The sequence below is a fragment of the Ptychodera flava genome, chromosome 13 (assembly GCF_041260155.1).
Source record: "Ptychodera flava strain L36383 chromosome 13, AS_Pfla_20210202, whole genome shotgun sequence".
Lineage (NCBI taxonomy): Eukaryota > Metazoa > Hemichordata > Enteropneusta > Ptychoderidae > Ptychodera > Ptychodera flava.
In genome coordinates, this window is record NC_091940.1 from 2,561,329 (window position 1) to 2,574,632 (window position 13,304).

The 13,304-nt window shown below is 42.4% G+C and overlaps 1 protein-coding gene across 2 annotated transcripts in view; it reads left to right on the plus strand.

Moving 5' to 3' along the window:
* Positions 1-148: 148 nt before the first annotated feature.
* LOC139147088 (transmembrane protein 64-like) overlaps positions 149-13,304 on the plus strand; it is a 30,648-nt gene continuing 17,492 nt past the window's right edge. For both annotated transcript variants that reach the window (XR_011555633.1, XM_070717949.1), the window contains exon 1: positions 149-1,247. Coding sequence is in view for 1 of the 2 variants with exons in the window: in XM_070717949.1 (XP_070574050.1) it covers positions 669-1,247 (579 nt within the window). In the remaining variant the exon portion in view is untranslated. The remainder of the gene's footprint in view (positions 1,248-13,304) is intronic.

Consider the following 13,304-nt stretch of genomic DNA (forward strand, 5'->3'; position numbering starts at 1 on the left):
CTTTTTAAATTTTCTATCATTTATTTACTTCTTCACCATTATTCATTCAGTCAGAGATTCCTGTGGTTTGAGGCCAGCCCAAGCCCAAGCTGAGCCTGGGCCATGAGCCTGGGCCCAAGACGGCCGCTCCACGGATATAGCGCCCTCAAAGCTTGTTGTTCGAAAATACCGCAAGATGGCCGCTCCCACTATGTGACTCATCCTGCTCGTAATTTAGCTGATCAGTTTGGACTTTGAGATATGGTGCATAGGTCAACCAAAAACCTGCGTGGTTTTGTTTAAAGTATGATTGCATGATGTCAGTCTTTACTTGGAGTTGAATGATGCCAGCGGAGGGTTAATACGTGTAAAGTTTCTTTGTGTATGACAGGACCTGTAGCAAATGGTTCGTCAAACCACAGACCCGTAAGCTTCAGAGACAGAAGTATAATTGTACGTGTATTTGTATCCGTCCACGCTGCTGCAGTACTGCGAGAGTGTCTTCCTTTGCTTATTCTCACATGTATATCGAAAGACGAAAGTATCATCAGATTGTCATCGAATAACTTCATGACGTACGGCATACAGCAATTGTGTTCATCGGTTCAAGGACCTTTCAACAGTTCGGTAGAGAAGTCGATAAACTGATAGACCTGGGACTCGACACGACGCCTAGCGCAAGCCTTACAATGAATCGAGCGGACTTTGTCTTGTTCCCGATTCATTTTCACGATTTTCTCATCGGCCAGGGGCCATTATGTGACGAGGAAGACACCGAAATGGACAACTCGTACACCAGAGGCTTCCCTAAACCCAAACTTAGTAAGACATGGATGCAAACAGCTTTTCTAAGTGCGGGACTCTTGCTGGCAGGATGTGGTGTTATTTATCTGACGAAAGGATATATAATGATATTACTCTTATGGCTGCAAAAGCTCAGTATAATTGAAGGAATACTAGTATTTGCATTACTTTTCTTTCTGGTGTCTCTTCCAATGACGTGGGGATATATTGTATTCAACGTAGCAGCTGGATATCTGTACGGCTTTTTCCTTGGAATGTTTACTGTAATGCTAGGAGTTTTCATCGGTACACTTTTAGCCCATTTTGTGTGCAGACATTTTTTCTCCCAGTGGGTTGTGAAAAAAATCCAGAACGAATCGCTTCGTGCCTTGATGAGAGTAGTGGAAGGCAAGAATGGATTCAAAGTCATTATGTTAGCAAGATTTACACCCATTCCATTTGGAGTGCAAAATGGTTTATTTGCGGTAAGTACATATCTCTCACTATAGTTTCTGAGTACTTAGCCCATAGAGAGAATTACCTAGAGTGACAAATGAAATTTTTGATTAAAAAACGCACTCGTAGGTAATAGATTTCATATCATTCAATCTCACTCTCAATCAATCTCATGACATATGCTGCCATTGGACTTTTATAATGTAGTAATCAGCTATTGAAAAGTGTTATGAGTCTGGCAGAAATGATAATGAGCAGTGAGAGAATAAACAAGGAGGCTATATACGGAAAGTGGCATTGGAATCACATTCAGGAATTAATCTGAAACCATGATAATCAGATTTCAAAATAAATGATGACCTGACATATTCATACATGTAATGAACAATCGGCAAACCAGATCTTTCTGCACAATATAGTCTTTTGTGACCTAATTCTTTGTAAAACCAACAAGTATATCATACGTAGACCCTCATAAATTCATGAGGGGCTATGATTATACTAGTATATTGATGGTGACCGTGAGCAGTCTGGTATGGTTGGATGCCAAAATGCAAATGCTATAATCATGATTGTTGGAACACTGTCACCCTGAAGATGAATTAATTAATTTTCTACAATGTAAATACTTGATCAATAAATTTGAGGAGCAGGATAATGAGATGGACTGATTTATCAACTAAAAATTCAACAACAGTAAGTCTAATATCAGCAGTGATTTTGACTTTTTTCCCTCATGTCAACTTTTGGCCAAGGAATTGTTGTTAAAACCTTGGACTTTCTACCCCACATTTTAACTTAACAATTTACTGATTACTTCAATAAGTACTTTGTCATATCATTTTGCAGAAAATGTAGAGTTTTGACCTAAGCGTTTGGTAAAATATGTTGACTTTTGGATTGTAGAGTGTGTGCTTTGTAGTTTGAACTCTCCAGAGTACATCTGAGTACATCTGTTCCCATTTCAGGGTTAGTGCCCCCTCTCTGGAGATGAAACAAGACCAGGGAAACATTTAGAAGCCATGACTTATTTATAGATTTTGAAAGGTCATTTGAAAATGATTCTGATTCTAGAGCCAACCTTCACTTATTTATGTAGTAGTCAAAACAGAACCTCCACATTGTGGTGACTCAATCAAAACACAAAGACTTTCCCAGTATGTTCTTTTCATCTCATACAGTGGACAGTTACATAAGCATGCCACAGTTTCGTTGTTTGTCAATGTAAAACTAGGACACCATCAAGGCATCATCTCATATTAAACAAATGCATGACGCTGCCATATTGCATCCAAAAATAGCTCTTTAAGTTCATAGAATGAGAGAATTCATTTCTGGGAGAATTTGTGAAACTTCCATTTTGTAAACATGAAAAATCTGTACTCTAAGATTAAAAGCCAGTTTTACTCCTTGCTGAAGTAAGTAACAGTAAAAACACTCATTTAGCATCATATCCCAGGCTAAACTTGTACTAGTCCTTAAAATTGCAATTCATGATTTTGTGGCATTAACATTCTGGGAATAATAGCTATTCTCTGTACACCAGGTGTTGTTGTACAACAAAGATATTTGTGCAGTATTATGACCTGAAACAAGGAATATTTTTAGGTTTTGATTGTTTATAATATCCAAACACTGACATATGGTGTGACTCATCATCATGATTTATCAAATGGTTTGGCTCACATGTACAAGCACAGATTATTATTATTGTAAATAATATTAATATTATATTATTTATAACATTTATTTTTGACATCACCATCCATACTACATGTACATATCATATATTGAATAAGAACTGTTACAGATATTGAATATAAGAATTTCTAGATGAGTCAAACATGAAGTAGTTGTTACCATCTTAGACTTTGAAATACAATAGCTCACATGTGCAACGCACAATTTTGTTACTCCTCACTGCATCTTTGTCTCAGACAAATTTACCTTCTCATAAAGGCATCAAAATTACGGTTTCTATTGGTTACAAACACAGAGCTTTTTCGTATTTCATATTCTAACGACAGTCATGCTCATGCACCATTATTATAGCCTACTTTCAGGCCTTAACCCCTATATAATATAGGGTTAGTTCTTGTAGATTACCAGAAAGTTACGTCTAATTGAACCACAGTGGTCCCCCATACAACTGATTGCAATGAGCTTTAAAGGCACTGTTCGCGATCCCTGGGATCGCCTTTGTTCTAGTCTGTAAGAGGATTATGGAGGTGTGATAGCCTTTTGTTTTCCATTGAAATTGTAAGCTGGTTGGTAAATTTTCTGATGAGACAATCTGGTGCCAACACATGCCTTTAAATACAACACACTTTACAGAACTTTCTCATTAGCATATTAGCTGATCATAGGTAGAACAAATCTTACCTACCGCTCAACGTCGTCATTGTCTTGCAAATGATCTGTCAACAAAAATCCTGGATATTTTCTCACTTCAATGTAAAATAATCTAACTCCATTCAGATATAAATGCGATCTCAGAATGCACAGATGTTAAGCATGTACAATTGGTCTTCTTGCTCTTGAATACCGGTACAAGGTTATTTCATATTATAAGTGCATGGAGAGAGATAGATGAAGAGTGTAGTAGATACAAGGGCAGCAAAAACTTTTTTTTAACTTTTGACTCAATTTTTAGCTCATATTTGGTTTTATGTATAAATACAAAAAGAGCTTATATGATGAGTCTGAGTGGCGTCTGTGTCTGTATATTTGTGGGTATGTGCGGATGTATGTCCGTCACACGCAAAGGCTCCCATAGCGCCAAAGCTACCGTCTCAGTATTTGGTGTACAGGTAGATGTAGGGGTTGAGATGTGAATTTGTTCAAATGAACACGTCAATGTCAAAAATGTGCAAATGAGGTAAGAAAAAGCGAAATTCTGAAACAGACCGTCAGTAGAGGGGAGGGAGACCGTCTATGGTCAAACTAAGGGGGGCTAGCTGCCTTTCTGCTATGCATGTTGCTAAAGTTGACCTCCAGTACCTAAAGTTTCGGACCTTAATTACTTTGTCATTCTTGTTTTTCTGGTTTAAATATTTGTTGTTGTTTTTCTGGTTGTACTGTGCAGAAATCATTGTCATAACATCAACGTAGAATTTTCCTGCACTGAACAATAGAAACAACATTTATTGTTGATCTTTGGTACCCATACTGGTTTAATACCAATTCTGATCAAATTTGAGTGACACCGTATAATTGCGGTATTTTTTTAAAAGAAACCGAAAGAAATTTTGATCAAAAACAACTGATTAAAAATGTAAAAATAAAATGTTCCAAAAACGTAGTGACAATATAACTTACATTTTTAAGCCGATTGATGATAACTTTGGTGACTTTCGCTATTGTGCTATGCACGGTTGGACAGATTAAAAATCTGGCTCACTTCCAGCATAACTCCTGGTTTACCATGAACCAAATAAACATAAGAAGTTGTTTTTTGGGGGTCACCTGTGACCTCCCTCCCACGTGCTCTGACTGAAGTGCATCTCCTGAAAATCAAAAATGCCGCAACAAATACGGAAGTTAATGCAAAAGTCCTGCAGGGAGTACTGAGGAACGACTTCCTCGGCAAAATTTCTAATGCGGGGAACAAAATTTCTTCTAAAAAATAATGACGTTAAAACACTAAATATTGTCCAGTTTAGCTGAAATACTGCTTCGGGTGTGCTATCCTGGTCAATTTCATCAAAAAAGTTATGCAAAAATTGGAAATTGAGGAAATCTTCTGCCGTGTTTGTTTACGTGAGTTGTGAGTAGACGTCATTTATTTGAAATCTACCGGGTTACACTTCTGCGCGTGCTAATTAGGATCAGATGACGTCAGTGTTCACTACTCGGGTCATTACTCAGGTAACAATTGAACTCGGCCCTATGGTTATACCACGCCAGGGGGCGCACACTGATACACTCGTAACATGTCGAGTTTTATACTTTTTGTTGTTAGGCCAGGTAAATTCTTCATTCAAACTGCAAAATAGTGATAAACATACAAATTTGCAATATACCTTAGAGGTTAAATCAATCAAGATGTGCCAATTCTAAGCCATTTATTTGTTTTCCTTCGGCATCATAAACCACAGAAGTGCATAGGGTAAGCAACGGGGGTCACGTGTCAATGGCGTTCGAAAATGGTGTCAGGCAGTAAATGGAAGAGCGTCACTCACACGCTCGACAGACAGAGTAAAAAATGCAGAAAAGTGCAAATTCTGCCGAAAATCGAAGAAATGAAAATATTACAAAGCGCATGAAAATATTACAAATTTCATGACATACAAATTAGGGGTTACCGACTCCAATTTTGTTTTGCAAAAATCGCTTTAATTAACCATTTACCACCGGAACCTCCAACAGGGGTGCCGACGACTGATGGAATATTTAAACTTTCATCTCTCTCACGAGACTGAAACAGGAGTTTAAAGAATCGCATTTTGAGTCAAATTTCGGGATTTTTATCACACAATTTGTATACCACCATATTCCTGAAATCATACAGAACCTGGAGCCCCAAAATCACGCCGTACTTCGCCCTATAGTGAGAACGAGGCAAAATAAGAAACGAGATGACAATCATGCAACCTTAAAAGATTTTACTATATAGGAGTAAACAGAAGTTACAATTGTGTTCCATTAGTTTCCATATTCTAAACAGAACAAACAAAGTGTTCTCCATATTCAAACAGAACTGACAGTAGTGTTCCATAATTTCCATATTCAAACTGAACTGACTGTAGTATCCCATAATTTGCATATTCAGACAGAACTGACAGTAGTGTCCCATAATTTTCATATTCAAACAGAACTGACAGTAGTGTCCCATAATTTCCATATTCAAACAGAACTGACAGTACCAGTAGTGTCCCATAATTTCCATATTCAAACAGAACTGACAGTAGTGTCCCATAATTTCCATGTGCAAACATGAACTGACAGTAGTGTCCCATAATTTCCATATTCAAACTGAACTGACAGTAGTGTCCCATAATTTCCATATTCAAACAGAACTGACAGTAGTGTCCCATAATTTCCATATTCAAACAGAACTGACAGTAGTGTCCCATAATTTCCATATTCAAACAGAACTGACAGTAGTGTCCCATAATTTCCATATTCAAACAGAACTGACAGTAGTGTCCCATAATTTCCATATTCAAACTGAACTGACAGTAGTGTTCCATAATTTCCATATTCAAACTGAACTGACAGTAGTGTTCCATAATTTCCATATTCAAACAGAACTGACAGTAGTGTCCCATAATTTCCATATTCAAACAGAACTGACAGTAGTGTTCCATAATTTCCATATTAAACTGAACTGACAGTAGTGTCCCATAATTTCCATATTCAAACAGAACTGACATTAGTGTCCCATAATTTCCATATTCAAACTGAACTGACAGCAGTGTTCCATAATTTCCATATTCAAACTGAACTGACAGTAGTGTCCCATAATTTGCATATTCAAACAGAACTGACAGTAGTGTCCCATAATTTCCATATTCAAACAGAACTGACAGTAGTGTCCCATAATTTCCATTTGCAACAGAACTGACAGTAGTGTCCCATAATTTCCATTTTCAAACTGAACTGACAGTAGTGTCCCATAATTTCCATATTCAAACAGAACTGACAGTAGTGTCCCATAATTTCCATATTCAAACAGAACTGACAGTAGTGTCCCATAATTTCCATATTCAAACAGAACTGACAGTACCAGTAGTGTCCCATAATTTCCATATTCAAACAGAACTTACCATAGTGTTCCATAATTTCCATATTCAAACAGAACTGACAGTAGTGTCCCATAATTTCCATATTCAAACAGAACTGACAGTAGTGTCCCATAATTTCCATATTCAAACTGAACTGACAGTAGTGTTCCATAATTTCCATATTCAAACAGAACTGACAGTAGTGTTCCATAATTTCCATATTCAAATTGAACTTACCATAGTTTTCCATGATTTCCATATTCAAACAGAGCTGAAAATAGAGCCTTATGTTTGACTAGATTTAGCTTTTAAATCATGAACTGTAACGCTTGAAAGAAAAAAATAAAATGACAATGCAAGACACTAGCTAACAAGGTAACTCTCCAAAGTTGGAAAAGTGGAATTGGTCCAAAAACGACATTCAATTCAGAATTTTTCCCATCAAATGATACCGTACGGTTTGAAGTACCATAAACACATTCTGATATTTTTCATAAACTTAGTTTAGCCTATTTGTCATTGTGTTTGTCTTAGATACATTTTTTCTGGACAGCTATGTAATTACAGTTCACATCTGTTGTGATAAATTTTGAGTTCATTTAGATTTTCAGACTTATCTAACAGGTTAGTTTCGGTTCAGTTATGTTGCCCATATCTATAAGATGAGGTCATTGATGCTCTCTGTAGATACACATGTACCAGTATACAAACTTCTCATATTTGTACAGTGCAGTTCAAATGACACAAAGAACACAATATTCAATATTTGTAAACAGGATAATCTTGACAATATATCATAAGTATAAAGTTAGTCATTGTGTCAGGGGTGTATGTACATGTACCTTCAGATGTCAAATTGTACATAATGATAGAACAGGTTAAACTAGCTACAGCAATGAAATATTGTAAATATTATTAAGTCTGTATTTCAACATAAGTAATAACATGCATGAACACTCAACATTGTCATTGGTGTTAATATTACCGGTAACTTTATCAAATCAAGGGTTCTTACAAGACATTCTGCTCTGTCCACTTTCACTCTTATCTAGTCTAGGACCTCTCCAACATTTGTACATGTACAGTACATATAGGTTATGGTGTATGCTCCACTCACACAGTTGGTAGGAGTCTTGCATACACCATAACTGAGGAGAAGTCCTAATATATCTCTGGCCATGTGTGGTACATTTACGGTAGGTAAGTTTGATACCGGTAGTTGCCTGTACAGAGGACCCTGAGTAGGAATGTCAATAGAAGTGAGGAACAATGGACGTTGTTTTTTGTGAAACAGTGAAACTATACAGGCATAGCATGATAAGCTTTATGAACAATTTTATTGAGTTATTGATTGACTACTTTGACTTTTAGTACTGTAGTCATTAATTCATTTTCGCAAGGGTTTCATGTATCGTGTCTAAAACCTTGGTCAAAACAAAATTTGTGGAAAATGGCCAACTTTGTCCCTTTTAACATTACAAGGGTGTTCCTTGTCAAAGTTATATGTGACATTGTAAGGGTCTTGTAAAAGTTATACTTGACATTGTAAAAGTTGTTCTTGACATTGCAAAGGCTGTGTAAAAGTTGTATTTGATATTGCAAGGGCCTCGTAAAATGTCGTGAATATGGAAAAGATTGCTTCATTTGAATAAATTTGGTTTATTAGGAATTGTACACAATATTATAGGATAGAGCCTGGAAAAAAATCTTTTTCTAGGGTCTGTGATTACAGGTATGATTTCGGAACACCGCGGTAAATACCAAGTATAATATTAATGATTAATACAGGTAGTGCAGTACATGTGTCTGCCATCAAACTCAAAGGCCAGAGCAGTGTCCAAATATGGTGTGTTATTGGTATCATTTATTCTCTGTGTTAATGTCATCCAGTCAATATATAGACACTGTCAGTGACTTAATATGTCATGTGATCAGTTTAAGGTAATATGTGGTGAACAATATATCATTAGTATGTTGTACTGTGAGCGCTGGGTGCAAAGTAACTTGTCATACCGGGTAAGTTGGATTAGTGTGGTCACTGGTCTACATATTCCAGTACATGGTACAAATCTATGTTTAACGCGAAGCAACGGCGACACGGAGGCAAGTGTTTGGCCGAAATCCTGGGTTATGTATGTACCGTCACGGCGGGGGCGTCAAGGCGTCATGGCGGCCTGGACGGCGGTACCAGACTCCTGGCACCGTGCGTCAGGCAACGTGCTACCGGGCGCCCACTACAGGCCCATGACAGTACCCCCCTGGAACTTTATTGTGAAAAAGCCAACAAATTAGTGGAATACAATATTCTTTATTGTGAGCTGCAACCCTGCAGCGAGGCGCACTTTTTTTTTTTTTTTTTTTTTTTTTTTTTTTTTTTTTTTTTTTTTTGCGGAGGGTGGGTGGGAATTTTGCGATGTGAACTTGAGCGTGGCAGAGATTGAAATGGACGAAAAATAGCTTTGAACACACTGATGTGCGCATGGATAATGACGTGGAAAGGGTGATGTAATTTGTTGAGATAACGGTAATCGAGGCGGTTGGTAGATTAGGTTACATCTCAATGCATCTAGAAGTGTAAGGTAGGTGACGCATGGTGACCCATACATGTCAAGGTCTAAACCCTTCCCCCCCGTGTCGCTCCAGACGTTAACAATGATTATAGCAAGCCATAATCACCCATTAACGCAAAGAAACGACACGGAGGCAAGTGTTTGGCCGAAATCCGGGGTTATGTATGTACCGTCACGGCGGGGGCGTCAAGGCGTCATGGCGGCCTGGACGGCGGTACCAGACTCCTGGCACCGTGCGTCAGGCAACGTGCTACCGGGCGCCCACTACAGGCCCATGACAGTACCCCCCAAATTACGGCCAAGTTGCGGACATGCATGGCCGCAGCGCGGCCGCCATGCAGTCCCCCCCCCCCCCCCCCCCCCCCCCCCCCCCCCCCCGTGGTGACCATGCGCCACTGGGAAACGTCTCCTTATACATGTTCATTGTTCCTACATTTCGTGTCTCTACAGTTTGTATAGTGATATTACAACGTTGGCATTGTCCACCGCGAACTGAGTCCTATATCGAATTGCTGGCGTGTCGCGAGTGCCTTCGGCACTACGTCAAGGGTCTCCCGCGGCGTCTTGATGTAGATCTGGTACGCGTCACTCCGCCATCTGCCAAGTGTCTTTATGAGCCAGTCAGGCAAGCCGGCTTCGGCAGCAGTTGTGGCTGCACCACTGCGGAAACTATGTGTCGCGTACATTTTAGCATCGGAAATCCCTGCCTGGGTAAGCAGTTCCCGCAGGCATAGGTTCAGTCTTTGTCGCGTAAGCCATGTGCCGTCCGCGAATTGGAACGCCGGTTCTTCAGGGCACATGTATCCGCGGTTCCCGGTATATTTCCAATAGGAGCGGACCGCACACACAGAGGTCCCGGTCGGAGCAATACGGATGGTGTGCCCACGCGCGTACGGGTCAGTCTTCGATGACTTTATCCTGATTTCGATCACGTCCGTTAACACAATGTCCCGGGCGAGTAGTGTGGCGTTTACGTCGAATTCCGTAGGTGATCGAGCGGTGAACTCGCTTACCCTCAGAAAGCCGTAGAATGCCAGCGTGAAGCTTGCCCATACCATGAGCTTGTCGTTGCTGCACATGTCGGCACGCTGGCGCAGGCATTCCTTGAGGCGACGGAGCAGGTCAATGGTGATTGGTAGTCGTGGCCGGCGCACTTCTCCAATGCTTCTCCTGATCCCTTGCAGTGTTCGTTGCAGGAGAGCGTGCGTTGTTACGTCGTCGGCATACCCGCGCTCAACGTGGTGATGCATTACCCCGGCTAGGTACACCTTAATGGTTCGATATGCTAGTCCTCGATTTGCCAGGTTCGTAACGAAGAGTATGGCTGTCCTGATCGTGACAGGTAAGGTTGCTAGTCCGTGTGACGAGCAGAAATCCAAGTAACACTTTTGTCCTACCTGGTATGTGCGTCGCGTGTTCCCGGCCACACTGTTATGGATGTAGGCAGTTGCTAGTTCCGTCAGTTGTTGTGTAGCAAGCGGGATGGACATAGTCGCGTTGGTACAGGTGTGTGGCCGGCATCCGCTTCGGGCACCAATGCTCGGAACCTCTCCATCTGTAAACGAGAAAGTGCATCAGCAATTGAGTTATCAATTCCACTGACGTGGGCGATCATGACATGGAAATTTCCTTTGGCTGCCTCATAAAAGATGCTCCTTACTAGTTGCATGATGTCAGGGCATCTCGTAGTGCCTTTTTTCCAGATGTGCACGACGGTTTGATTGTCACAATGAAACAGCACTCGGCGGCCATGCCAACGATGCCCCCAAATTGAACAAGCGACTAGTATTGGGTACATCTCCTTCCATTCGATTGAGGCTTGGAGAGAGTCAGGCCATGCAACGGTGAACCAATGCCCAGCGTGGTAGCCACCGGAGCCTACAGTGCCCGAGCATCGGTGTAGAGGTCAAGGTCGCGAGAGGGGGTCCACTTTGCATCGAGGAATGAGGCCGTGCCGTTCCATGTCGGTAGGAAGTCGCACCACCATTTCGCGTCAAGGCGGAAAGCGTCAGATAGTGTGATCGTGTCGCGCAACTTGCGTACGGTTGTGCTTAAGTCAATCATGCGGCGGAGGAAGATGCGACCGGCGGGAATGCACTTGCATGCAAAACTGAGGGTGCCGATGAGGGATAGCAACTCCCGTTTAGTGCATGAGTGTCGGTGGAGCCAAGTGGGAAGTGTTTGAAGCAGGTCCTGTAGCTTGTCGTCGGGTAAGCATAGTGTCATTGTAAGTGTGTCCAACGTGATGCCAAGGAACGTCATGGTGGGTGATGGGCCTTCGACTTTTTCTGGGGCGATGGGTATCGCGAGGTCGCGGCATGTGTTGAGCATGGTGTCGAGGAGGTACTGCATTGCGGGAGTTGGGGGGCCAGCGCCAAAGTAGTCGTCCAGGTAGTGCAGTAAGTCCTGAGTGTTTGCTCTGTTTTTGACGATCCAGAGGAGTGCTTCGGCCAGGCGGTTGAATAGAACGGTGCAGAGCGAAGGCCAAAGGGGAGCACGCGATCGAAGAAGAACAGCCCTTGCATTTAAAGCCGAGGAGGTGCCAGTCCGCCTTCCGTACCGGGCACAGTCGGAACGCGTGCTTAATGTCCACTTTTGTGATGAGTGCACCTTGGCCAAGTCTCTGTAATATCGCGACGGCATCGTCAACGCGGGAGTAGGTGAGGGTGTAGTCTTCCTTGTTGATGTAGTGGTTGACACTATCGTTTCGTGGTTGGGATAGGTCCATTATTATGCGGTGGCCGCCTGATTTTTTAGGCCGAAGTCCAAGCGAGTTTACGACGAAGTTTGGCAGAGGTGGCACGGCGAACGGGCCAATTGTGTGGCCGAGGCGCAGTTCTTTTGTTATGGCGGTGGTGACGGCATCCGGATCGGTCATTGCGGACTGGGCGTTGCGAGTGTAGCGTGGTGCGCGGTTCCCACCGAAGCCGATGTCGGCACCATGAGTGAGGTCGTGGATGAGGCTGGCTGTGAATTGTTTGTGCGGGTGGTCGTGCAGGGCAGCTGAGAGCTTAGTTAGGTTGATTGGCGTTGTCGGCTGTAGCGTGGCGATTGTCGCTGGGTGACGGTCGCTCCCTCGAAAGGGCTGGGGGGTCTCTGATTTGATGCGTTGGTGGTGTTGCTGAGCACCGTGTTCGGTCGAGTTACACACGGAGCACTTGTGTAGTCTGCCATAGTTGCAGGGTGTCTTGCATGTGCCTCGGTTGAAAGAACGACAAACCGGAGGTTGGTCAGACTGTTTCTTGTTCGCTGGGCTCTCCCAGTAGAACGGGTTGGTGGTGCTGCTGCGTCGGTTTGGGCAATCAGTCTTCAAATGACCATGTTGGCCACAGCCGAAGCAGGTAGGACGCAGGAGGTGTGGCTGGTTTTGGAAGTACTGGAAGTTGAGGTCTTGGTTTGGCTGGCTCCAGTTGGCCCTATCTGGGTAGCGGGAAGCGTTCAGGCGGAAGTGTTTGTCATAGGCTAGCCAGGCCTCCGGCTTGTAGGCAGCAGCTTTGGAGGCGAGGAAACGAAGGTAGTTGGCCATGGGGATCGCCAAATGTGGGTAGTAGAATGTACGATAGGAGGAGAAGACGAGGAAGCACTGTAACCAGGTGTCAAAGTCGTCGATGGCTTTCCGCTTCACCTCGGTTGTGAACGTGGCGACGCCACGGTTGTCTGGGTCAAAAGCTACTTGTGTCTTGGTAGCCTGGGATGAGTTGGGGGCTAGGGCATCAGGGTGCAAGTCACCAAATTCGATGAACTTACCGAGGTTAGCCAAGGCGTTGAGTGTTGACTGGTCGACGTACGG